Source organism: Tetranychus urticae, chromosome 2, assembly GCF_039701765.1.
Source record: "Tetranychus urticae isolate SD_2017Ah chromosome 2, NJAU_TeUrti_SD_1.0, whole genome shotgun sequence".
Taxonomy (NCBI): Eukaryota; Metazoa; Arthropoda; class Arachnida; order Trombidiformes; family Tetranychidae; genus Tetranychus; species Tetranychus urticae.
In genome coordinates, this window is record NC_142959.1 from 6,190,490 (window position 1) to 6,213,901 (window position 23,412).

Consider the following 23,412-nt stretch of genomic DNA (forward strand, 5'->3'; position numbering starts at 1 on the left):
CTTTTGTCATTGATACATTTTAATTTAATATTTTAACATTGAATTATTTTTGCAATAAACCTAATTCCACTATTAATAATCAGCAATTATCTTTTTTCTTTTTTAATTCATCTTTGTATATCATTGTTATCAAAATGGACTGTAATAGATTCAACTTACCTATTGCAGTCAGTGTAAAAGATTACAGTTTAGGTTAGTAAACTGTGTCTGGAAATTTCATCTTTCGGTGAGTTTCTTAGCTTCTGATCAATGATTTGAATTATTACCATCGTATCGATTAAATTTCGTATGAGTATGGACTCGTTTTTCGTGTGATAAAAAATTTATTTCTTTACAATAAGTAAATAGCTCAACAATATTAATAACATGTGTAAGTTAATTAAAATTTTGCAATTGTTGCTGTTGCTGCTGCTGTTGTTGTTGATTAGAAGGGCCAGCTTGATTACTGGGTTTGTTGAAAACAAATGGATTCCTACAAAGTGGACACGATGATTGATTACTTTTTTCAAACCATTTGTACTGTAAAAAAAAGTAAAATCATAGTTTTAATATTAATGATGAAGAAATAAAGTTACAAATAAATATAATTACCAGACAAGCTGAATGGAATTTCTTTTTACAACTTCTACAAGTTAATTTAGGCAGTTGACAATTAGAACCATGTAAAATGAAATAACAAATTACACATTCCTCTAGTCCTTCGAATCTTTTACACATGTTTCTATTCCATAGAATCAGACCATCTAGAACAGTTCCATTCTACAAAAAAAATATTCACATTTAGATAAGTTAGATTTGTAGCTTATAGACTTAATTAAGATTATTTGATAAGAAATATATTTACCTGATGAGTTAAGAATGAAGTTACTTGAAGAAGCCAGTTTCTCCATTCAGGAACACTAACACCAACTCTTTTACCTCCGTCAATAGTAACAGGAGTTAAAGGATGATTATCGGCAAATTTAATAGTTAATTCGATAGACATATCTTCAATTTCATAAATGGCAACTACTTCTTTCGCTGAATGACGAGCCTTCACCTTAATATTTTTAAATTTATCTGCATTAGCATTTTGAATCGCATGAAACTCTTCAGCACAGATTAAATCACTCATAGTTGATGTTGTAAACCTAATAAATATTGTAAAATCAATGATTAGTGTAAGAGTAAGTTTAAGAGATTATTTCAAGTAAAAAAATCACTTACCTATTAACGGTTTCAGAAGTTTTTTTATCTAATTTGCTGAGCCACATTCTGACACAAGCAGGCATTTTCCGTAAAATATGAAAATAAACTAAACACGAGATTGCTTGGATATGACTATCTTCATCCAGTTCATCAAGGCGAGTAACTGTCAACACATTTCGAATGAAGTTCGCCTCATCTGAAACTTGGTCATCAGGTGCAATAGGCATCAACTTGAAAAGGTTATTAAGTAAATTTGAAATGTAACCAGAATCCGTCAAGAATCCAGCTAAGGATGATCGATTTTCATCATTCAATTGACTAAAGGATGTTAATATTTGTAACCAATTCAAGAGATAGGCAACAGTGTAACAGAACGAATCTGTTCTAGGTTTTATGAGACAACAGGTTATTCCAAGAGAATAGTCAGAAAGCAAAGTATCAACAATCAGGTCAGTTTCTTGTAATTTGGATAAAAAGGGCTTCGGTGGGGCTCTGAAACAAAATAAAATTTTTAGTAAAAAAATCTAAATCTATAAAATGTAAATTCAATAAATTACTTACAAGGAATCAAAAGTGTTATCAAAGTCAGAACAAGACGATGCCAGCATAGGAATTAATCTGAATGAATTAAATGGAATATATTTGTAAGTAATTAATTTAAATTAATGTTGTCATATTTTATACCTTTGACTAAAATAGTGAGCACACAAATAGAAGGCCGGATATTTTTTGACATAAAGATGATTCAACTTGAAAAAAAGTGATTCGTATTCTTTTGGCAAAGGACAGATAACTGCTTTCTCGAGATTTGAAAAAGTCTTCTCATCATAGTTGAATTGTTGAAGTTCCCTTTCCAGTCCAGCAACATCAAATATACAGATTGATGATATTGTTTTACCAAGTAAAGAGATAAAATTCAACTGATAACCGGAAAAGTCGAGTTCGCTGAGTCGGAATAGTAAAGGGACTAAAGATCTTGCAATTCTAATCAGATGAAAATCGGTCCACTCACGAACTGAACTAAATGAATCTCCTTGACTCTCGATTGCATTCTGAATGGACAGGAAGAGATCGCAAAAGGAGCAGAACAATATCATCTTTGCTGGATTGTGAAATGATTTTAGATCACTACTGACTAACGTTATTGACCAAGCAGTAACTGAAATGATAATTAAATCCTTTTGTTCAAGAGTAAGGTTATTACGATACTTCTTGATAATCGTATTATACAATTTCATTAGTTCGATAGTGAAGAGGATAGCTTGTTCGGATTTATCATCTAGAGAACTGATGGAAAAAGAAAACAATTAGTTACATGAACTGAAAATAAAATTGTAAAACAAAGTATTGATAAAATTTCAAACTAACCATTCGAGTAATAAAGCTCCTTCTTTTTTATCTTTCAACGTTGATAGATGGTCAAGAATTGGGCAGACTAAATCATTGGGAGGTACTTCAACTAAATTGAGGCATGTATTCAAAACAGATAGTTGACCATAAAATTGATGTAATTTATCAGGATCATCCTGGCAAAGCACAAATTTCAAAGTTGTTTGCGATAAACTAATTATCTCATCGGGATCAAAATATCGGCCCAGCAATTGAAATATGGTGATTGATGATACATCAAATCTAAAATAAAAAAATTGGTTAGATAAATTAGAAATTATTATAAAAGATAATTTGATCGTTCCGAGTGGAAAAGCTACTAACTCTGTGAGATTCCATACTGAATTGACAGAGCTCAGTTTTGAAGATAAACGCAAAGCTGGTCCAAGTCCTATAGCTAATGCAATTGCTCCTTCAGGATCTCTGTAAATCGAATAAAAAAGAGAATTGGTTTATTATGAATTCCCTATTTAAGTATTTCCTTATCTTATCAAAATTATTCTTACGTTTTAGTTAAGACTTTTAGCATACTGATCATTTCATCTCTATTAAGATGTTCAACACGATTTGATACGAAATCAGTCAAATGCTCAAAGATTTCATTCTTATGAGAGATGTTTAAATTTTTAGAATTCAATTCCATTGCTGACAAAGTGAAACAGGCAAACGGTAACAGTCTATTGAACGATTCAGTCGAACAGGGCATAATTTTTAAAATCTTTGTGATCGACATAATAGTGCAGGTGAATGAATAATCAAAGTAACAGCTATCCGTTGCAAAGTTCAATCCAGGGTGAATTAAAACTTTACCACGAACCCACAGAGGAAAGTAAACTTTGACTCCAATAGATGAAACTCTCTGAACCAAATAATCTGACTCAGGAAGCATATTATTCCAAAATTTATCCAAATATGTGGGTTGTCTTGAGGTTTGACGGTCTTTTTGGACGGATAGTAGAACAAGGTTAACAATTTCTAAGATACGCTCAGATCTAAAACAAAAAATTTAAAGGTTTAATAAAATTAGAGTTTAAAGATGTTCCAAAAAAGGAATGAGCACTCACTTTTCCCAGTCAATATCTTCGGCAGATACAGCTTCTTTGATTAAATCAGATAGGCCATTAAATAACAAAGAAACTTGTTCTTCATCGTTGTATTCAAGAACTGCTTTCAATCCATTCAATAATGTTGATGAGTAAAGTTGAGGTATTTTTTCAGAGTTGCATGTATTAAGACTCATTTGTGAAATCTTTAAAATTAATTCAGTAGTTGAATCAAGCTGGGCAGAAAATGGGTATCGATCTAAAAGTGTTTTAACTAACAGCACAATATGGCGAGAATGGTCGTCAGATGAAGAATTTTTTAAGGCATCGAATAACATCTTAGAAATTGTATTGATCGTTGGATAGTGAATGTCGTCAACTTGAAAAGCAAAACTGACGAATTCTAAATATAAATTGTTATTCACTTTATCATCGAGATCATCCAGTGTACTTTGCAAAGTTTGAGTTAATAGCAGTGATATTTCAGGTGATTTGAACCACTCTTGTAGAAATTGGTCTTTTTCAATTCGATTAGGCAAAGTTTCGAGTAAGTTTATCATGATTTCATCGCCATTGGAACACAAGTAGGAAAGTATTTCACTAATGCTGGAATAGTCTGTGCAGCAATTCAACATCAAGTTGATGATATGTTTATAGTTGACACTTCGGGTAGATATTGAGGTGAAATTAGCTTGTCGATTCAACAAATCTTTAAATTCGCCAAGATAATCACAAGCTGGGAATACGTCTCCAGCTTCCTTGAAAACGGATATGCATAACTCTTGAACCATTTTAAGAGAGTTAAGCCAATGAGATTGAATCTCTCTGGTTAAAGTCATTTCCAGTAATCTTTGCCATACTTTAAACAGAGAACCTTTAAAAATGATTGTTTTCATGGTCGTCTTTTCTTCCGAAGTGGCTTGGTCATCCTCAATATCCTCTTCAAATTTAACTCGTCTAGGTAATCTTTCTTGGTTAATTCGTAGAATTGATGAAAGTAATTTTAAAACTAAATCAAGTTTTTCTGCCTCATCAACAGAATCTTCAACAATTTTTAATAATCTGGTCTCAATTTGATTTGTTAAATTATTTGATAATTCAGGATCCTTTGATAAGGAAATAAATGAAGTAAGTTCACTCAGATACAAGCAATAAATATCATTCCAATTCAATAGCATTTGATCCACACAAGCTAAAATCTATAAGAAATAGAAAGATAATGATGAGTAAATCATGAAATAAAAGTTGGAATAGCAATTGATAGATTTTAGAGCTTACTCGTTCACAAACAGTGGAATTAAGTTCCTCCTCTACTTTATCAGAGTTTATTTTTGCCAGTAAATATTGCATACATTCAAAATAAGCCTTGACTATACCGGTATATTCCTTAGTAGAATGATTGGAATTAAGAATGCTGTGAAATGATGAAATTCAAGTTATTAATGGATTATTATTTGCGATAATATATAGATTCATAGTTACCAAAACTCAAAAGATTCGATGAAATCATAACAAAATTTAGTACGATTTTCAAGCACATTGAAAGGAAATTTGCTGAGCATCGGTAGTAGGTTCGGGAAAACTGTAGAAGCATTTCCATAGCCACCATCTCTGATAAATTTCCTTAGATGAGGAAGAAACCCTTTTGTTAAATTGACATGTTTCCACCACTCCTGTGAAAACAAGGAAAAAGTTCAACTTTAGTATTCTTTTTGAAAATTTTTCAAAATTAACTAACATCTATTGTGACGAGAATCCATAAGACATTGTCCCAAATAGCAGCTGATAGCAGCAGATCTTTTTCAGCGATGAAGAGCAATGTTGTCGATGTAAATTTTGCTTCATTTTTAACAATAATTGATGGAAGTTTTTCACAAATGATTGATTTGAGGCGATACCAGTTAACTTTAACCTAAAAGTAGAAATATGAAATGTCAGAAAAACATTATGCATGTGAGGGGCAAAAAAATTACAGTGACATCTTCAAATTTTGCCAGTTTCCAAAAATTATCATGATTGATCAAACTATCCAAGTGATCTTTAATACTCTCAAGTTGACTGATCGAGGTGATTAGAAGAGTTATGGTCTGTAGACTTGCACTGACAAGACGATTATATTTGGCTTCACGATCGATTGTAGACACAGTACTAGAAAGAAAGAAAAATATTTTAGACTAAATTAAGATCTAAAAAATCAATATAATTCCTTACCTTGGATCATCTATAGTTGCAATGGTCTGAATTAAAAGTACATCTTTGCAGTACTAAAAGAAAGAATAAGAAAAAATGGAGTCAATTGATGATAAGTGAACCTAAATGACTGTCATCTTACATTTATAATTTCTTCCTTGCAAAACTGTAGAACCTCTGTTTGCTTTGAAGGCGAAAAAGATACTGAAAAAGATGCTTTAGCAGCACTAGCTGAAACAGCATAAGTATCGTGAAGTGAAACGACCCAAATTGCGATTATTTGCTTGAGGATTGGTGCAATATTTTTGCCTAATTTTTTGACCAGAGCTTCCTGTGCTTGAAAGGTTGTTTCTCTCACTCTAAAATCATTGTCCTATGAAATTTAAAGAAAAGAAGGTTGAACAGCTGATAAGTCCATCAAAGGTTAGTCCATGTAAAAACTTACAATTGCTAGTTTATTAAAAATTCTTGGCCACATGGAAAGGACAGTCTTAACGGAATTATAATCTTTTTCATTGCAGTATTCAGCAAATTTCTGCAAGGACTTTATCTTGGTGATTGAATCCTTCTTATACATTTGTTTGATTATCAGCTTGAAATCAGCGTCAACTTCTTCCTCCTCAACGAGAGAACCAATACTGGAATTGCCAATTGCTCCATCACTTGGTTCTTTCAAAGCATCAAATCCAATGAAGGTATTGATTGGTGCACTTCCAAGAGTAGATGACAACAACTGTGCAGATCTTAAAGAGTTGGCAGGCTGTAAATTGAGATATAAAAAAGTGAATAAACATATCCAACAGCTGAGTAAACTCTCTTACCCTTGTGTTGCCTTTTGTTCTTTGTCCTTTGCCCATGGTTAATTATTAATAGATGTTAACAGGCATGTAATCAAAATAAGAGAATCTAAAGAAGTCTAAAAAATCTAGAATAAGAAAAAAACACGACGATAAACAACTCTAAACAAAGAAAATAACAAGTATAAACAATGATGAGAAACCAAAACAAATGTAGACAGTTGTATAAAAACAGCGTGATAGAATAAATATCATCTATACTTACAGTTAATTCCCAGAATTTATCGATTGACTGAATTATAGTGGGTTAACAGACAAGTGTTGATTAATATTAACTGTTAATCACAACAACGTGAAAAGTGTGACTTTATTAAACTCAATGATAGCTTACACTCACACTCTTTCAAGGCATCTTTCTCTTTCTATTTTTTCCAGCTGTAGTTTTTACCAAACCTGACAGTGTTGTCGTCACCATTACTCAACTTATAGCTCAATGCAGTGTGGTAATGAGAATCAATTTTTCAACGGTCCCTAATTGATGAGGAATTGTGATTTAAAATCAAAATTCAATTTAATTTCTTTAATATTTTCATTAATTGACTTGATTCAATCATCTTTCGATTGATATCAAGCTTAAAGCTCAAAAAATAGCTTACAATAACATTTTAAGTTAAAAACCTGAATTCAAATCAAACTTGGTGGAGTTGAACTTTGAATGATTGTTTGATAAAGCATCATTATGGACTGATTTTTCCGCCGATTTCCATTGTTTATTGGCTAAAGTTACGCATTAAAATGCTTATTTCGGTTCAGCAACGTCTTTATACACTGTTTATCAAAATCGAATCAGGTTACATCAAATGAACTATCAACTAAATTGTTCAAGAAATGATTCCAAATCATGCTACTCAACTAATCAGTTGAATGTTAATGTCAATTGGATTTCAATGAAATCATCATTGACTTTTATCTTACTTTCAATCATTTTCACGGATCCATTTAATCAAAATGAATTCAAATCAATAATTTAATATTTACATGTTTATTTACATGAATAATAATTTTTTTGTTATTTTAATTTTTGTTCAAGTGTGATAATCTGATAAATTGATTTATTAACCACTCTGTGGGAGTATTTTGGGGTCAAAAGAAAACAATTTAATCATAATTCATTCAATAAATTTGCTATATAAATTGAATTGATTGAATATTGAAGATTGAATAGTGAATTTAAATTGTGGTAAAATGGCTTCATACGTCAATTTCAGCTCATCTTCAACTAAACAGCGTTCAATCGCTATTGGTGCTGTTGCATTAGTAGCCACTGTAATAACAATTGGAGTTGTAGTTACAATTACAATTAAACATGAATCTTCATCAACTAACAACCTGAAAAGTAAGTTTATTTAGTTTCTTATACAAATAATGAATAATGGTTAACTCTATTCGTATTTTATACTCTTAGATGAGTTCAAAATTAAATTCACTAGACCTCAATGGATACCATTTATTAATAAAGATACACCTCTTGAAAATGCCTTTGTTGGTGGCAATAATATGAATGGTAGATCACTTTATGTTTGTCGAGTCAATTCAACCAAAGCAGTGGAAATATTACCTGGAATGTTTGACCCTGATTCCGCAAGTGCATGTGAAGTTACTTGGGGAGACAAATCTTATAAATATTATGATTTTGAAATACTCATGGCAAAAGATCCTTCAGTGTTTGTATGGGAATCCGATACTTATGGACATGCACCCATCGGTGCTTTAAGTGGAGGCCTTTCCGAGATGAAAGATGAACTTCAAATATCAAGGGCTGAAATCGGTTCTGGTCAATACATTGGTAAAGTTCATGGGCGACATTCAAAGGCCTATGTAGCATATAACGGCAGAGAAAAGACCGTTCAAAGTTATCAAGTTTTGTGCCTACAAGATTACAGTTTAGGTTGACAAACTATTACCAAATTTTGATAAAAACATTGCATTACTCCCAAAGACCCACTTATGATGTGACTCTGATCATGACTTCAGACAATGCCAACCGTATCAGTAATATTTCAAATGTAAATTCACTGATTGTGCTGAGTTTTTAACATTTAATAATTTGTAAATTATCAAAATTCAATTGTAAAGTGTACATGACTTGATAAATGAACTAAATAGCTTGTCTAATAAATGAAATTAAATATAAACATCCATTGAAATCGAGTCAACTCGAGTGAATTATCAATTTTTAGTTGTACTTTAAGCTCTTAATACAATCAAATTGGCGTGTTTCAAATTAAAATTGATTTTCTGAATAATTTTGCATATTTAATATCTTTTAGCAAATCATCACGTCACTGACTTCATCAATAACTAATATTTGTTCAAAACATTATGCTATTGTTTGTATGGTTTAACATGAAGTGTATATTGATTCAATATTGATTTGCAACTAATGTTGATAACGAATGACTCACAATGAATTATTGATTCAATCTTGAAATTTTCAATGCTTAGGTCTTTAATGCATTTTTTCATGAAAGATATTCCATCGCCTAATGAATGAATAAAAATTATTCAATTTTCATGCAGTTCCTATTAACATTTCACCACTTTTATCTCATCGATTGCTAATGATCAGTTAAAAATTGGAAAATTAAATTGTACTCTATCACAATCTCTATCAAATGTCAAATCTTTCGTGTAACACCTCTAATTAAATTCATGAAAGATAACCAATTTAGGTAACAAACCGATCAAGACTAACTGTTATTCATAACTATTATCAATCTATTTATTCAATAAGACGTTAAATCAAAATTAGCGCCAATCGGATTGACCTAGGATAAGATCTAGGATTGTTATCTCATTGAGACACTAAAGGTTTAATATTGTTAGTAATTTATTAAACTGCAAGAGTTTATAAATGTCAATCAATATTTTACTTTGATAATTGATTTAAAATTTTTACCAGTTTAATCGTGTGACAATTGTCATGAGATATCGTATTGTTTTTCATAATTAAAATTGTGTTTTCCAGATCGAGATATTTATTTTCAATTTCAATCATGTTACTGTTTAACTTTATTTTCACAGCTTGCCTTTTATTTTCAAGTGAAGCTTATGAACCTGACCGTGTATCCAGTTTACCAGGTTTGAGTGGTCAACTTAAATTTGGTACTTTTTCTGGTTATCTCGATGCAACTCCAGGAACCCATTTACATTATATTTTTGTGGAGAGTGAAAATGATCCAGCCAATGATCCATTGCTTCTTTGGCTCAATGGTGGACCTGGTTGTAGTTCATTACTTGGATTATTCACTGAACTAGGACCATTCCGAATGAATGAAAGTGAATTGGTTGTGAATCCATACGCTTGGAACCAAGTTGCCAACATAATATTTTTAGAGTCACCCGCTGGTGTTGGTTATTCATACTCAGATGACCAGGTTTACATTCATAATGACGATAAAACATCGACCAACAATTTACTTGCATTGAAATCATGGTTCAATAAATTTCCTCAGTACAAGGACAATGACTTTTACTTGACTGGTGAATCCTATGCTGGTGTTTACATTCCTACTTTATCGGTTCGTCTTCTTGATGAACCAACCATCAACTACAAAGGCTTTGCCATTGGAAATGGTTATCTGGATAAAGTTTTGCTTGGTAACTCTAAAATTAGATTTGCCTATCATCATGGTCTAATCGACACTTCAATGTGGTACAAGATTGTTTCCTCCTGTTGTAAAGGTGAAGATGAATCTCCTGAAAATTGTGACTTCGTAACAAATGCCAGTTCTAAATGTACTAAAGCTGTTAAAGATGGTCTTGACTTTATCAGTAACATACGTATAAATCCATATGGTCTTTATGAAAATTGTGACGATCAGACTGGCCGCTATCTAGATAATAAAGCATTTACATCCCGACGAGGTGTCAGAGAGCGAATTGGTTGGTCATTGATAGGCGACTCTTTGAATCAAACAATAAAAAATCGATTATCTGTTAGAAGTAAAGTGCTTCCTTGCACAGATGCAACTGCATTGATTAACTATTTATCTCGGAATGATGTTAGAGAGACTCTAAATATTCCAACATTCCTTCCCGATTGGAGTGATTGCTCAGAATTTGTCAACACTCACTATATCAAGCAATACCCAACCTTAAGGGATCAAGTTACCAAAACAATCAAAGCTGGCAAACGAGTGTTAATTTACAATGGCGACACAGATTTGGTCTGTGACTTTCTGGGCGATGAATGGTTTTCAGATTCCCTTGGTTTCCAACAAATTGGTGAATATAAAGCTTGGTATGTTAACGGACAAGTTGCTGGTTTTGTAAAACATTTTCGAGGTTTTGCCTTTGTAACCATCCGAGGTTCAGGACACTTTGTGCCTGAATGGCGACCTGTTGCATCTTTAGCTTTGATTAAAAAATTTTTGAAAAATGAACATTAATGTAAATTGTAAGGAGGACTAAAATGCATAAGAAAAACTGGTGAAGATAATTTTTCTAATGTGATATTTTATACTGACCCAAAAAATAAAGAATCCATCTAGTCTTTTCAAGATTAGAGTATTTTCACTCCATTTTTCTTGCGTTTTTATTTCAAATATGAAATTATCATTACTCATTATGCTTCTCTAAAAACTTTAATGATACGGTGATCTGATGTGTAATTGTGATTGTAAGTATTATATTAATATAATAATTTAATATAACCCAAATTGCTATTAGAGTGGTTACTAGTGCAATAGAGCCAAAAGTGGTTAAACTTTGTTTAGTGGAGATGATTTAAGATTGATGTATTGAGCCAATTTACCACAACTTTAATTCACTATTCAATCAATTTATAATAAAAATTGCTAAATTGTCTTCTCAGAAAAAAACTCCCACAAAACATGCTTAAAACATATTGTAATGTTACGTTTGTTATAACGATTAAAAATTGATTTCTTCAAATTTACTCTGTTGAATTGTAGGAGCATGAAAACTGAATCCATTTGTGCGATTTGAAAATTTCTCTGATCACCGGTCATCGAGAAAATGGAGGTCAAATTTGAAACTTGGATCGCCTTTTGTACAACTGTACGACCAGATTTTTTCATCAAACCATTTTCCTGGTGTAACTTTTGATGGCTAACGCAAAAATGCCCTTACTTTCAAAAATAAAACTTTTCTTTTTCTGTAAAACGGATAAGTTCGATTTTTAATCAAACCGACCGCATTTTGTGACCGTAAGATTTAGCGAGTTCAAACTTATTATTTGTCCATTAGAATTGTTGCTTTACATCATGGATCTAATACTTTTATCAATTCAATAACAGTTCGCTGGATTTCGACCATTGGTCTTAAAACTTTCAGCCTCAGTATTTCGAGAATGGCATCACCTACACTTATTATTCCTTCACCAATTCAACTCTTGTCTAATCAATAACTCAATTCAATGTAACAAATTTCCATTAACCACATTTTGTTATGGTTTTTGGGTTGTAAATGTACAAGGAACAACTTATTCAACAAAACAAACTCATGTAAACCCATTTCTTGGTAAATAAAGCAATTTTCTGGTTGAACAAAAAGTACTGCTAAAGGCTCGAACATTTGAGTAAAGAGTTGAGACTTGTGGGGCTTGTATGTTCATGTAAACTGTGTCCATTGGTGCAATTAAATAATTGGTTCAATAGACAGTTTTCGAGAAAATCGAGGTCAAAGCTGTAAATTCGAACGCCTTTTGTACAGCTATGGAAGCAGATTTTTTCATAAAACTCATTTGGCTAGTGTAAATTTTAATGATCAACCAGAAAATTCACTTATTTTTAAGAATAAAATTTTCTATTTCTTGTAAAACAGATCACTTCGATTTTAGATTAAACCGACCTCTTTCTACGACTGTAATAGTTAGAGATCTGAAACTTGTTATTCTTCAATAAAAATCGTTTGTTCACATTATGGATTGAATACTTTTTTGATTATATCAACAGTTCTCTTGATTTCGGCCATTGGTCTTAAAACTTTGAGCCTCAATATTTCGAGAATGGCATTACCTACAATCATCATTCTTTGAGCAAAATATTGAATTTTATCATAGCCTTTGAGGTATTCAAATTTTAGATAATTCAAGAGGCTACAAAAACAGGTATTATTTGGGGGATCAGATTTGATACTTTTATAAAGTTGAATGTTTACTAAACACAAATCTTATGCTTTAGAAAAATTTAAATGAATTAGCTCAGATTTCTTCAATATTCAGTCATATTATGTTGTAGGCTATTATTAAAGTTAATGTTTGGTCAAAGAATGATGATTTTAGGTGATGTCATTCTCGAAGTATTGAGGTATAAAGTTTTTAGGTCAATTGCCAAATCCAAGAGAGCAGCTGATATAATGAAAAAAGTATTGGACTAATAATTGGACTTTGATATAAATCCCAAGTCTGACCGAAAAAATACACGGAAAAGCAATTCATATTATAAAGAATATACACAAAGAATATGCATATTAAATTGCATTTAAACACGATTCATCAAGTCATATTACAGATTTTTAAATTCAGAAATCGCTAGAGTTTTTTAACCTAAACTGTAATCTTGTAGACACAAAACCTTATAACTTAGAACAGTCATTTCTTTACCGTCTTCTGCTATATAAGCCTTTGAATATCGTCCATGAACTTTACCAATGTATTGACCAGAAATCCTGTCAGCCCTTGACATTTGAAGTTCGTCATCCGTCTCGGAAAGGCCTCCACTTAGAGCGCCAATAGGTGCATGTCCATAATGATCGGATTCCCATACTAACACTGAAGGATCTTTCGCTACGAGTATTTCAAAACTTTCATATCTATAACCGTCGCCTCTCCAAGTAACTTCACATGCACTGGAACCGGAGTCAGGATCAAACATTCCAGGTAATAATTCCAATGCTCTCGATTTAGTTGTGTTGGCTCGACAAACATAAATTGATCTACCATTCCCATTAGTTCCACCAACAAAGGCATTCACAAGAGATGTATCTTTATTAACAAATGGTATCCATTGAGGTTCATTGAATTTAACTTTAAACTCACCTAAGAATATAAAATACGAATAGAGTTAACGAGCATGAATTATTTGCATAAGAAACGAAAAAACTTACCAATTTTTAGGTTGTTAGTTGTTGGAGATTCATGTTTAATTGTAATTGTAACTACAACTCCAATTGTTATTAGAGTGGCTACTAATGCAACAGCACCAATAGCGATTGAACGTTTGGTAGTTGAAGATGAGCTGAAATTGATGTATGAAGCCATTTTACCACAATTTTAATTCACTATCCACCATTCACAATCAATTTATAGCAAATTATATTGAATAGATTATGATTTAATTGTCTTAGCTCAAGAAACTCCCACAGAACGATAGACAAAAGCGATTTATCACATCTAACTTGAACAAAATTTGATTCTGATAATCTTTTTTGTACTCAAAACATGTTAAATGTAACTGCAACTCTAATTGTTATTAGAATGGCTACTAATGCAATAACACCGCTAGCTAATTATGATTAAATTGTCTTTTTTGTCCCCAAATACTCCCACAGATTGGTGCAAGAATCAATTTATCACATTATTGCACGTGAACGAAATTTGCTTCTGTTAAATTTGTTTAACAAACATTAGATTCATTATGGGCGATAATATAATATGACTGAATAACGATGAAAGATGGTCCAAATTTATTCAATAATGAATATCCTTTTAACATATCATAAGATTTGTGTTTGTGTATCATCAACTTTATAAAGCAAGTCTGACATTAATACAAGTAAATCATGGAGGTAATACAATGCTAGAACTTTTTTGTAGAATTTTGAATTTCATCATGCTATCACCCATAATAAAATCTATCGTTTGTTCAAAGAATGGCGGTTGTAAGTGTTAACATTATCGAAATATTGAGGCAGAAAGTTTTAACTTCAATCGCCTTTTGTGCAATTGTGGAAGCAGATTTTCTCATGAAACTTATTTGAACGATGTAAATTTTGATGCTCAACCAGAAAACCCACTTATTTTTGAGAATAAAATTTTATATTTCTTGTAAAACAGATCACTTCGATTTTAGGTTCAACCGAACTCTTTCTGTGACCGAAATAGTTAAAGATCTGAAACTTGTTATTCTTCGATAAAAAGCGTTTGCCCATATATTGGATTGAATATTTTTTTCATTATATCAACAGTTCTCTTGATTTTGGCCATTGACCGCAAAACTTTATAGTTCAATATTTCGAGAACGACATTACTTAGAATCATCATTCTTTGACCAAACATTAAATTTCGTTATGGCCTATGGTGTATTCAAATTTTAGACAATTCAAGAAGCTACGAAAAAAGATATAACGCTGTATTATTTAGGGGGTGAAATTGAATCCTTGACTAATAAAGGCTAATGATTACTTGTGCTGTGTTGAGCATATTCATTATTAGATGATTTAGCTCAGATTTCGACAATATTCGGTCACATTATGTTATAGTTCATATTGAAATTTAGTGTCTGGTCAAAGAATGATGCTTGTAGGTGATGTCATTCTCGAAATATTGAGGTATAAAGTTTTTAGGTCAATGGCCAAACGTAAGAGAACTGTTTATTTAATGAAAAAAGTATTCAATCCATAATGCGAACAAACAATTTTTATCGACGAATAACAAGTTTCAGATCTCTAACTATTTCGGTCATGAAAAGAGGTCGTTTTAACCTAAAATCGAAGTGATCTGTTTTACAAGAAATAGAAAATTTTATTCCTAAAAATAAGTGAGTTTTCTGGTTGAGCATCAAAATTTACACCAGCCAAATAAGTTACATGAAAAAATCTGCTTCAATAACTGTACAAAAGACGATCGAAGTCTCAACTTTGAACTCGATTCTCTCAAAAACTATGCATCAGAGAAAGTTTTTAATCAAATAAATGGACTCAGTTTATAATTCTCCACAAGCAAACAGAGTCTAAACTTGAAAGAAAATCATTTTTACCCTGTTTTTGACCATTTGTTTTCTGTGTTTGTGTCAGTTTGTGCATAAATGTAACAATTGTGTTTATAAGCCTTTTTAGTAACAACTAAAAGTCATCTTCGATGATTGTAGTAAAAGCGATGCAAGTTTTGGATTTGAACTGCTTTTTCTCGATGACTACCGATTGGACAAACTTTTAATAGTCTAATGGCCTCAATTTTCATGCTCCTACGAACCAAATGTGACAATTTTGTCTTATTAGTAACAATCCATTTCGTTTCTAACATTTGTTATCAACTTATAAAAGAATGGAATTAGATCCACTTCTAAAGTTTTGAAAAGCTAACGCCAAATGGCTTAACTGTAAAATATCGCCAAGAAATATGGACTTGAATCGAATCCAACAATTTACAATAATCATTGCAAAATTAAACCTACCAAGTATTGTTTTACTTGATTCAAAGAATCGAAGTTTCATTCTTAAATGAATATTTCACTTAACTTCAGTAGATATTTATATCTAATTTTATTTATTAAACACGATTCATCATGTACCCTTTACAATTTGCTCTTTGCTCATTACAGATATTTAAACTTTATAAACTCAACTAAACCAGGGAAGTTACATTTGAAATACAGTAGTAATACGGTTGCGATCGTGCGCCTAGACCAGAAGCTAAGAGTCACATTACACTGTGGGTCTTTGGGAGTAATGCGATTTTATCAACACTTGGTAACAGTTTGTCAACCTAAACTGTAATCTTGTAGACACAAAACTTGATAAGTTCGAACGGTCCTTTCTCTGCTGCCATATGCTACATAGGCCCTTGAATGTCGCCCATGAACTTTACCAATATATTGACCCGAATTAATATCAGCTCTTGATATTTGAAGTTCATCATTCATCTCGGAAATGCCTCCACTTAGAGCACCGATGGGTGCATCTCCATAAGTATCGGATTCCCATACTAGAACTGAAGGATCTTTTGCTACGAGTATGTCAAAATCATAATATCTATAAGAGTCATCTCCCCAAGTAACTTCACATGCACTGATACCGGAGTCAGGATCAAACATTCCAGGTAATAATTCCAATGCTCTCGATTTAGTTGAATTGACTCGACAAACATAAATTGAACTGGACCGAGCATTAGTTCCACCAACAAAGGCATTCACAAGAGATGTATCTTTATCAACAAATCGTACCCATTGAGGTTCATCGAATTTAACTTTAAACTCACCTAAGAGTATAAAATACGAATAGAGTTAACAATTATTCATTATTTGCAAAAGAAACAAAAGAAACTTACTTTTTATTAATAGGTTGTTAGTTGATGAAGATCCATGTTTAATTGTAATTGTAACTACAATTCCAATTGTTATTAGAGTGGCTACTAGGGCAACAGCACCAATAGCGATTGAACGCTGTTTAGTTGAAGAGAAGCTGAAATTGACGTATGAAGCCATTTTACAACAACTTTAATTCACTATTCAATCAATTTATAGCAAATTTCATTGAATGAATTATGTTGAATTTTTTTTTCGAACCAAAAACTCCCACAGAATGGTTAACGAAATCCTATTGATTTTATTTATTTTATTACATGGAACCGTGAAAATGATTGAAAGTAAGATAAAAGTCAATGATGATTCCATTGAAATCCAATTGACGTTAATATGAAATTGATTAGATGATTTGGAATCATTTCTTGAAAACTACAGTTGATTTGATGAATCCTGTGATCACTTACAAATCGTGAATACTCCTTTTAAATGATTTATATTCTTGTACCTTAAGTCATCAAATAGACTCACTTTTATCTAACATATCAAATATTTGATATGTTAGTTTCTCATGTTCATATGAACATGAGTAAACTCATGTAAACTTTACAATTGAATCTAGATAATTACAGATTTTTAAATTTTAAAACTCAGCACGATCGTTGAATTCACATTTGAAATATTACTATCATAGTGGCATTGGTGGAACTGGTTGGCTTTTGTTCTAAGCCTCGATCAGAAGCTAAGAGTCACATCACAAGTCGGGTCTTTGGAAGTAATGCGATTTTTATCAACATTTGGTAACAATTCCCAGCCTGTAACTATCAACCTAAACTGTAATCTTGTAAGTAATCCAGATTTATTTAATAATGAATATCCTTTTAACACATCATAAGATTTGTGTTTGTGTATCATTTAACTTTATAAAGTAAGTCTGACATTAATGCAAGTAAATCATGGAGGTAATACAATGCTAGAACTTTTCTTGTAGGATCTTCAATTTCATCATGTTATTACCCATAATAAAATCTATCGTTTGTTCAAAGAATGGCGGTTGTAAGTGTTAACATTATCGAAATATTGAATCAGAAAGTTTTAAGACCAATGGTCAAAATCCAGTGAAGTGTTGTTAAATTGATAAAAGTTTTAGATTCATGATGTAAAGCAACAATATTTGTGGGCAAATAATAAGTTTGAGCTCGCTAACTCTTAGGGTCACTCGAATTGCCAGGTTTAACCTAAAATCGAAGTGATCTGTTTTACAAGAAAGAGGTAATTTCATTCCTAAAAATAAGTTCATTTTCTGGTTGAGCATCAAAATTTACACCAGCCAAATGAGTTTCAGGAAAAAGGTTTCAGGTGATCGGAGAAATTTTTCAATAGTACCAATGATTTCAGTTTTCAGTTTTCTTCAACAAACCCACAAAGTCTAAATTAAAAGAAATTGATTTTTACCAGCAAAATGACTTTTATGAAAAACTTTTCTTTTAAATTACTTTTATTGAAAGACACAACACCACAATCGAAACTAATGGGCAAAAAAGAATAAAAATAGACTTCTTTCAAATTTAGACTCTATGGGTTTGTATGAGCATGAAAACTGAATCCATTAGTGCTATCAAAAATTTCTCTGGTCGCCAATCATCGAGAAAATCGAAGTCGAATTTGAAACTTCGATCGCCTTTTGTACAATTATGGCAGCAGATTTTTTCGTAAAACTCATTTGGCTGGTGTAAATTTTAATGCTCAACCAGAAAATGCATTTATTTCGAGAAATAAAATTTTCATTTCTTGTAAAACAGATCACTTCGATTTTAGGTTCAACCGGCCTCTTTCTACGACTGTAATAGTTAGAGATCTGGAACTTGTTATTCCCGGATAAAAATCGTTTAGCCACATAATGGATTGAATACTTTTTTCATTATATCAACAGTTCTCTTAATCTTGGCCATTGATCTAAAATTTTTATAGCTCAATATTTCGAGAGTGACAGTACCTAGAATGAGCATTCTTTGACCAAACATTAGATTTTATTATGGGCTAGGCTGTATTCAAATTTTGGATAATTAAAGAGGCTATGAAAAAAGATATAACGCTGTATTATTTAGGGGGTCAGATTTGATACTCGATTAACAAAGGTAAATGACTACTTATGCTGTGTTGAAAGATTATTCATTATTAGATGAGTTAGCTCAGATTTTTTCGATATTTAGTCACATTATGTAATAGCCCATAATAAAATTTAGTGTTTGGTCAAAAAATGATGGTTGTAGGTGATGTCATTCTCGAAATATTGAGCTATAAAGTTTTTAGGTCAATGGCCGAAATCAAGAGAACTGTTGATATAATCAAAGAAGTATTTGGTCCATAATGTGAACAAACGATTTTTATCGACGAATACCAAGTTTCAGATCTCTAACTATTACGGTAATAGAAAGGGGTCGGTTTAAATGAAAATCGAAGTGATCTGTTTTACTAGAAACAGAAAATTTTATTCCTAAAAATAAGTACATTTTCTGGTTGAGCATCAAAATTTACACCGGTAGTAATGAGTTTGAGTAAAAATCTGCTTCCACAATTGAACAAAAGGCGATCGAGGTTTCAACTTTGCACTCGATCTTCTCGAAAACTATGCATCAGAGAAAGTTTTTAATCAGATAAAAGGACTCAGTTTTTATGTCTCCACAAGCGAACAGAGTCTAAACTTGAAAGAAAATCATTTTTACCCGTTTTTGACCATTTGTTTTCTGTATTTGTGTCAGTTTGTGCATAAATGTAACAATTGTGTTTATAAGCCTTTTTAGTAACAACTAAAAGTCTGCTTCGATGATTGTTATGAAAGCGATGCAAGTTTTGGATTTGAACTGCTTTTTAGGGTACTTGCGAACGGTAGTCATCTACCGATCGATACCTAACTTTTAACAGTCTAATGGACTCAGTTTTCATGCTCCTACGAGCCAAATGTGACAATTTTGTCTTATTAGTAACAATCCATCGTTACTAATATTTCTATCCACTTATAAGAATGGTATTAGATCCACTTCTAAAGTTTTGAAAAGCTAACGCGAAATGGCTTAAAACTGTGCAAGATAGACATGAAATATGAACACAAGATAAGCTGGTCTTAATTAGCAGTCGAATTGAAAAATTGAAATAAACCGAAATAGCAACAATTCAAAAATCATTATTAATTGAATGATTTAACTTGACTTCAGTGAATTTTTATATCTAATTTTACATTTTACAATTTGATCTTTGATCATCACAGATATTTAAATTTAATAAACTCGACTAAGCAGGAAATTTAAGTTTGAAATAGTACCAATGTACAGTACCAAGGTGCCAATGATCGAAAGCCTAGACCAGAAGCTAAGAGTCACATCACAATGTGGGTTTTTGGGAGTGATGCGATTTTATCAACATTTGGTAACAATTTGTTAACCTAAACTGTAATCTTGTAGGCACAACACTTGATAACTTGCGACGGTCTTTTCTAAGCGATCGTATGCTACATAAGCCTTTGAATGTCGTCCATGAACTTTACCAATGTATTGACCTGCACCAATTTCAGCTCTTGATATTTGAAGATCATCTTTCCACTCGGAAATGCCTCCACTTAAAGCACCGATGGGTGTATCTTTATATGTATCGGATTCCCATACAAACACTGAAGGATCGTTTGCTACGAGTATTTCAAAATTATCATCAGTATAAGATTTGCCGCCCCAGGTAACTTCACATGAACTGTAATAGTTGCTAGGATCAAACATTCCAGGTAATATTTCCAATGCTTTAGTTGAATTGACTCGACAAACGTAAATTGAACTGTACCAAGGATTTTTACCAGCTACAAAGGCATTCACAAGAGATGTATTTTTATCAACAAATCGTATCCATTGAGGCTCAATGAATTTGATTTTAAACTCGCCTAATGATATAAAATACGAATACAGTTAACAATCATGAATTATTTGTACAAGAAATAAAAAACTTACTTTTTAGGTTGTTAGTTGATGAAGATTCATGTTTAATTGTAATTGTAACTACAACTCCAATTGTTATTAGAGTGGCTACTAATGCAACAGCACCAATAGCGATTGAACGCTGTTTAGTTGATGAGAAGCTGAAATTGACGGATTGAGCCATTTTACCACAACTTTGATTCACTATTCAATCAATTTGTAGCAAATTTCATTAAATGAATTATGATTAAATACTCTTTATTGGCCCAAAAACTCCCACAGAATGGTTAACAAAATCATATTTATTTAAATTTATTTTGATTAAATTGAACCGTGAAAATGATTGAAAGTGAGATTAAAGTCAATGATGATTTCATTGAAATCCAATTGACGTTAATATGAAATTGATTAGATGAGTATCATGATTTGGAATCATTTCTTGAACGCTACAGTTGAGATGAAACCTGTGATCACTTACAAATCGTAAATACTACATTTAAATAATTAATATTCTTGTACCGTAAGTTCTCAAATAGACTCAATCCAAATTAATAAATGATTTGACTCGATTTCAGTGAATATTCATATTTAGTTCGTTTATCAAGTCATGTACACTTTACAATTGAATTTTGATAATTTACAAATTATTAAATTTTAAAACTTCAGCACAAGCAGGGAATTTACATTTGAAATATTACTGATACGGTTGGCATTGTCCGAAGCCTTGATCATAAGCTAAGAGTCACCTCACAAGTCGGGTCTTTGGAAGTGCTGGGATTTTCATCAACATTTGGTAACAGTTCTCAGCTTGTAACTATCAACCTAAACTGTAATCTTGTAGGCACAGAACTTCATAACTTATAACTTCCTTTTCTTTGTCGTCATATGCTACATAAGCCTTTGAATGTCGACCATGAACTTTTCCGATGTATTTACCCGAGCCAATTGCAGCTCTTGATATTTGAAGATCGTCTTTCCACTCGGAAAGGCCTCCACTTAAAGCACCGATGGGTGTATCTCCATATGTGCCGGATTTCCATTCAAACACTGAAGGATCTTTCGCTACGAGTATTTCAAAATTATCATAAGTATAAGATTTGCCGCCCCAGGTAACTTCACACGACCTGTAATAGTTGCTAGGACCAAGCATTCCAGGTAAGATTTCCAATGCTTTAGTTGAGTTGACTCGACACACGTAAACTGTTCTAGACTGACTAGTAGAACCAGCAACAAACGCATTCACAAGAGATGTATCTTCATCGACAAATGGTATCCATTGAGGTTCGATGAATTTAATTTTAAACCCACCTAATGATATAAAATACAGTTAACAATCACTAATTATTTGAATAATATAAGAAACAAAAAACTTACCATTTTTAAGGCTGTTGCTTGATGAAGATTCATGTTTAATTGTAATTGTAACTACAACTCCAATTGTTATTAGAGTGGCCACTAATGCAACAGCACCAATAGCGATTGAACGTTTGATAGTTGTGGGTGAGTTAAAATTGACGTAGTCTGCCATTTCACTACAATTTTAATTCACTATTCACTATTCACAACCAATTTATGGTAAATTTTATTGAATGGATTATGATAATATTGTCTTACCTCAAAAAAACTCCCACAGAACGGTAAACAAAATCAATTTATCACATTGCACTCAAACAAAATTAGATTCTGATAATCTTTTTTTGCCACTTAAAAATGTTAAAACATCAAATTATCGATTTGATTGTGATTAAATGGATTCGTGGAAATAATTGAAAATTGGATGCAAAATCAATGCTTGATTCCATTGTTTATCCAATTGATGTTAACATTAAATTAATCATCATTTCTTGAATTAGTTGATGGATTGTCTGCTTCAACCGATTAGATTCAATTATTGATTTATTGACACCTAATTAACTGTACTAATAAAAGTCTTTGCTTGTTTATTCCGATAAAATGTAATTTCGTTGTGACTAAAACCAAAAGGGTTTCAACTTAAAATCATATTCATCTTATTGATGGCCCATCAATTTTGACAATGAATAACAACAATATTGACAATTTAGTTACCATTTTTAATTATTTAAATGAATGTGTGAAAGCTGTGAATAATTGAATTGCGACTTTTGCCTTTTTTATGCCTTTAATTATCTTTATTGGGTTCAAATAAATCAAATTGCTTTACTGATCATTCACTTGGTTACGAGCAAATAGCAGTCTATGTTAGGACATAACCCTTGAATGTGTTGTTCAATATTCAATATATTGATTACTGTTGAGACAAATGCAAATTTCAATCAATCATATTGGCAAAACAGGAAATTATCATGTGAAAAGGCATGGGAATATTCATTCAATTTCATTGAAACAGTTTATCAATGTACTTGGTATCGCAATTTAAGACTGACATAATATTAGATCACGAAAAATCTAATAATTTTGATAAAATGTTCAATAGATAAGTCTACATAAGTGTATCTAAAATACATCTTTAAACTGATCATTGTGTCTGCATTAAATTGATAATAAAATATATTCTGAGCATAAGCAGACGTTGATATAATAACTTTTGCATATTGAT

At 31.8% G+C, this 23,412-nt stretch overlaps 7 protein-coding genes across 8 annotated transcripts; 2 read left to right on the forward strand and 5 right to left on the reverse strand.

Annotated features, from left to right (window-relative positions):
- Nucleotides 1-303: 303 nt before the first annotated feature.
- Nucleotides 304-7,108, reverse strand: Ltn1 (E3 ubiquitin-protein ligase listerin). 2 transcript variants are annotated; one of them, XM_015933818.3, is made up of 19 exons: nt 6,873-7,108; nt 6,632-6,735; nt 6,256-6,570; nt 5,953-6,183; nt 5,832-5,884; nt 5,594-5,768; nt 5,359-5,532; nt 5,103-5,293; nt 4,899-5,034; nt 3,642-4,819; nt 3,084-3,569; nt 2,902-3,000; nt 2,557-2,820; nt 1,873-2,475; nt 1,750-1,806; nt 1,207-1,680; nt 845-1,130; nt 592-759; nt 304-519 (listed from the first exon to the last, which is right to left on the reverse strand). In XM_015933818.3, exons 2-19 carry the CDS (start codon nt 6,665-6,667, stop codon nt 376-378), a joined length of 5,070 nt encoding a protein of 1,689 aa, XP_015789304.1. In that variant the 5' UTR covers nt 6,668-6,735; nt 6,873-7,108; the 3' UTR covers nt 304-375. The 2 variants fall into 2 exon arrangements, with proteins under 2 accessions (XP_015789304.1, XP_015789305.1); XM_015933819.3 differs by having other exon boundaries at nt 6,632-6,769; nt 6,873-7,087.
- A 714-nt stretch (nt 7,109-7,822) lies between these two features.
- On the forward strand, nt 7,823-8,802 carry LOC107366068 (pfs47 receptor). The gene is made up of 2 exons (XM_015933640.3): nt 7,823-8,003; nt 8,073-8,802. Exons 1-2 carry the CDS (start codon nt 7,853-7,855, stop codon nt 8,558-8,560), a joined length of 639 nt encoding a protein of 212 aa, XP_015789126.1. The 5' UTR covers nt 7,823-7,852; the 3' UTR covers nt 8,561-8,802.
- A 574-nt stretch (nt 8,803-9,376) lies between these two features.
- On the forward strand, nt 9,377-11,190 carry LOC107366298 (lysosomal protective protein-like). The gene has a single exon (XM_089268067.1). It carries the CDS (start codon nt 9,664-9,666, stop codon nt 11,056-11,058), a length of 1,395 nt encoding a protein of 464 aa, XP_089124193.1. The 5' UTR covers nt 9,377-9,663; the 3' UTR covers nt 11,059-11,190.
- Nucleotides 11,191-13,096: 1,906 nt separating this feature from the next.
- Nucleotides 13,097-13,900, reverse strand: LOC107366053 (pfs47 receptor-like). Its single transcript, XM_015933628.3, has 2 exons — nt 13,739-13,900; nt 13,097-13,670 (listed from the first exon to the last, which is right to left on the reverse strand). The coding sequence occupies exons 1-2, from the start codon at nt 13,890-13,892 to the stop codon at nt 13,174-13,176; spliced, it is 651 nt and encodes a 216-aa protein (XP_015789114.1). The 5' UTR covers nt 13,893-13,900; the 3' UTR covers nt 13,097-13,173.
- Nucleotides 13,901-16,209: 2,309 nt separating this feature from the next.
- Nucleotides 16,210-17,142, reverse strand: LOC107366074 (pfs47 receptor-like). Its single transcript, XM_015933648.3, has 2 exons — nt 16,899-17,142; nt 16,210-16,829 (listed from the first exon to the last, which is right to left on the reverse strand). The coding sequence occupies exons 1-2, from the start codon at nt 17,053-17,055 to the stop codon at nt 16,333-16,335; spliced, it is 654 nt and encodes a 217-aa protein (XP_015789134.1). The 5' UTR covers nt 17,056-17,142; the 3' UTR covers nt 16,210-16,332.
- Nucleotides 17,143-20,071: 2,929 nt separating this feature from the next.
- On the reverse strand, nt 20,072-21,127 carry LOC107366311 (uncharacterized). Its single transcript, XM_015933894.3, has 2 exons — nt 20,868-21,127; nt 20,072-20,800 (listed from the first exon to the last, which is right to left on the reverse strand). The coding sequence occupies exons 1-2, from the start codon at nt 21,016-21,018 to the stop codon at nt 20,310-20,312; spliced, it is 642 nt and encodes a 213-aa protein (XP_015789380.1). The 5' UTR covers nt 21,019-21,127; the 3' UTR covers nt 20,072-20,309.
- Nucleotides 21,128-21,403: 276 nt separating this feature from the next.
- On the reverse strand, nt 21,404-22,656 carry LOC107366310 (pfs47 receptor-like). The gene is made up of 2 exons (XM_015933891.3): nt 22,209-22,656; nt 21,404-22,142 (listed from the first exon to the last, which is right to left on the reverse strand). The coding sequence occupies exons 1-2, from the start codon at nt 22,360-22,362 to the stop codon at nt 21,652-21,654; spliced, it is 645 nt and encodes a 214-aa protein (XP_015789377.1). The 5' UTR covers nt 22,363-22,656; the 3' UTR covers nt 21,404-21,651.
- Between the last annotated feature and the right edge of the window lie 756 nt (nt 22,657-23,412).

What these genes read in the sequence shown, in the direction of transcription:
- Ltn1 (XM_015933818.3), bottom strand. Translation starts at nt 6,667, where the DNA reads ATGGGCAAAGGACAAAGAACAAAAGGCAACACAAGG. An exon ending in ATTCCACTGTTTGTGAACGA is followed by an intron (nt 4,820 to 4,898) that starts GTAAGCTCTAAA and finishes TATTTCTTATAG; the next exon opens with ATTTTAGCTTGTGTGGATCA. An exon ending in ACTTCTGAAACCGTTAATAG is followed by an intron (nt 1,131 to 1,206) that starts GTAAGTGATTTT and finishes AATATTTATTAG; the next exon opens with GTTTACAACATCAACTATGA.
- LOC107366068 (XM_015933640.3), top strand. Translation starts at nt 7,853, where the DNA reads ATGGCTTCATACGTCAATTTCAGCTCATCTTCAACTAAACAGCGTTCA. An exon ending in ATCAACTAACAACCTGAAAA is followed by an intron (nt 8,004 to 8,072) that starts GTAAGTTTATTT and finishes TTATACTCTTAG; the next exon opens with ATGAGTTCAAAATTAAATTC.
- LOC107366298 (XM_089268067.1), top strand. Translation starts at nt 9,664, where the DNA reads ATGTTACTGTTTAACTTTATTTTCACAGCTTGCCTTTTATTTTCAAGT.
- LOC107366053 (XM_015933628.3), bottom strand. Translation starts at nt 13,892, where the DNA reads ATGGCTTCATACATCAATTTCAGCTCATCTTCAACTACCAAACGTTCA. An exon ending in AACTAACAACCTAAAAATTG is followed by an intron (nt 13,671 to 13,738) that starts GTAAGTTTTTTC and finishes TTATATTCTTAG; the next exon opens with GTGAGTTTAAAGTTAAATTC.
- LOC107366074 (XM_015933648.3), bottom strand. Translation starts at nt 17,055, where the DNA reads ATGGCTTCATACGTCAATTTCAGCTTCTCTTCAACTAAACAGCGTTCA. An exon ending in TAACAACCTATTAATAAAAA is followed by an intron (nt 16,830 to 16,898) that starts GTAAGTTTCTTT and finishes TTATACTCTTAG; the next exon opens with GTGAGTTTAAAGTTAAATTC.
- LOC107366311 (XM_015933894.3), bottom strand. Translation starts at nt 21,018, where the DNA reads ATGGCTCAATCCGTCAATTTCAGCTTCTCATCAACTAAACAGCGTTCA. An exon ending in ATCAACTAACAACCTAAAAA is followed by an intron (nt 20,801 to 20,867) that starts GTAAGTTTTTTA and finishes TTATATCATTAG; the next exon opens with GCGAGTTTAAAATCAAATTC.
- LOC107366310 (XM_015933891.3), bottom strand. Translation starts at nt 22,362, where the DNA reads ATGGCAGACTACGTCAATTTTAACTCACCCACAACTATCAAACGTTCA. An exon ending in AAGCAACAGCCTTAAAAATG is followed by an intron (nt 22,143 to 22,208) that starts GTAAGTTTTTTG and finishes TTATATCATTAG; the next exon opens with GTGGGTTTAAAATTAAATTC.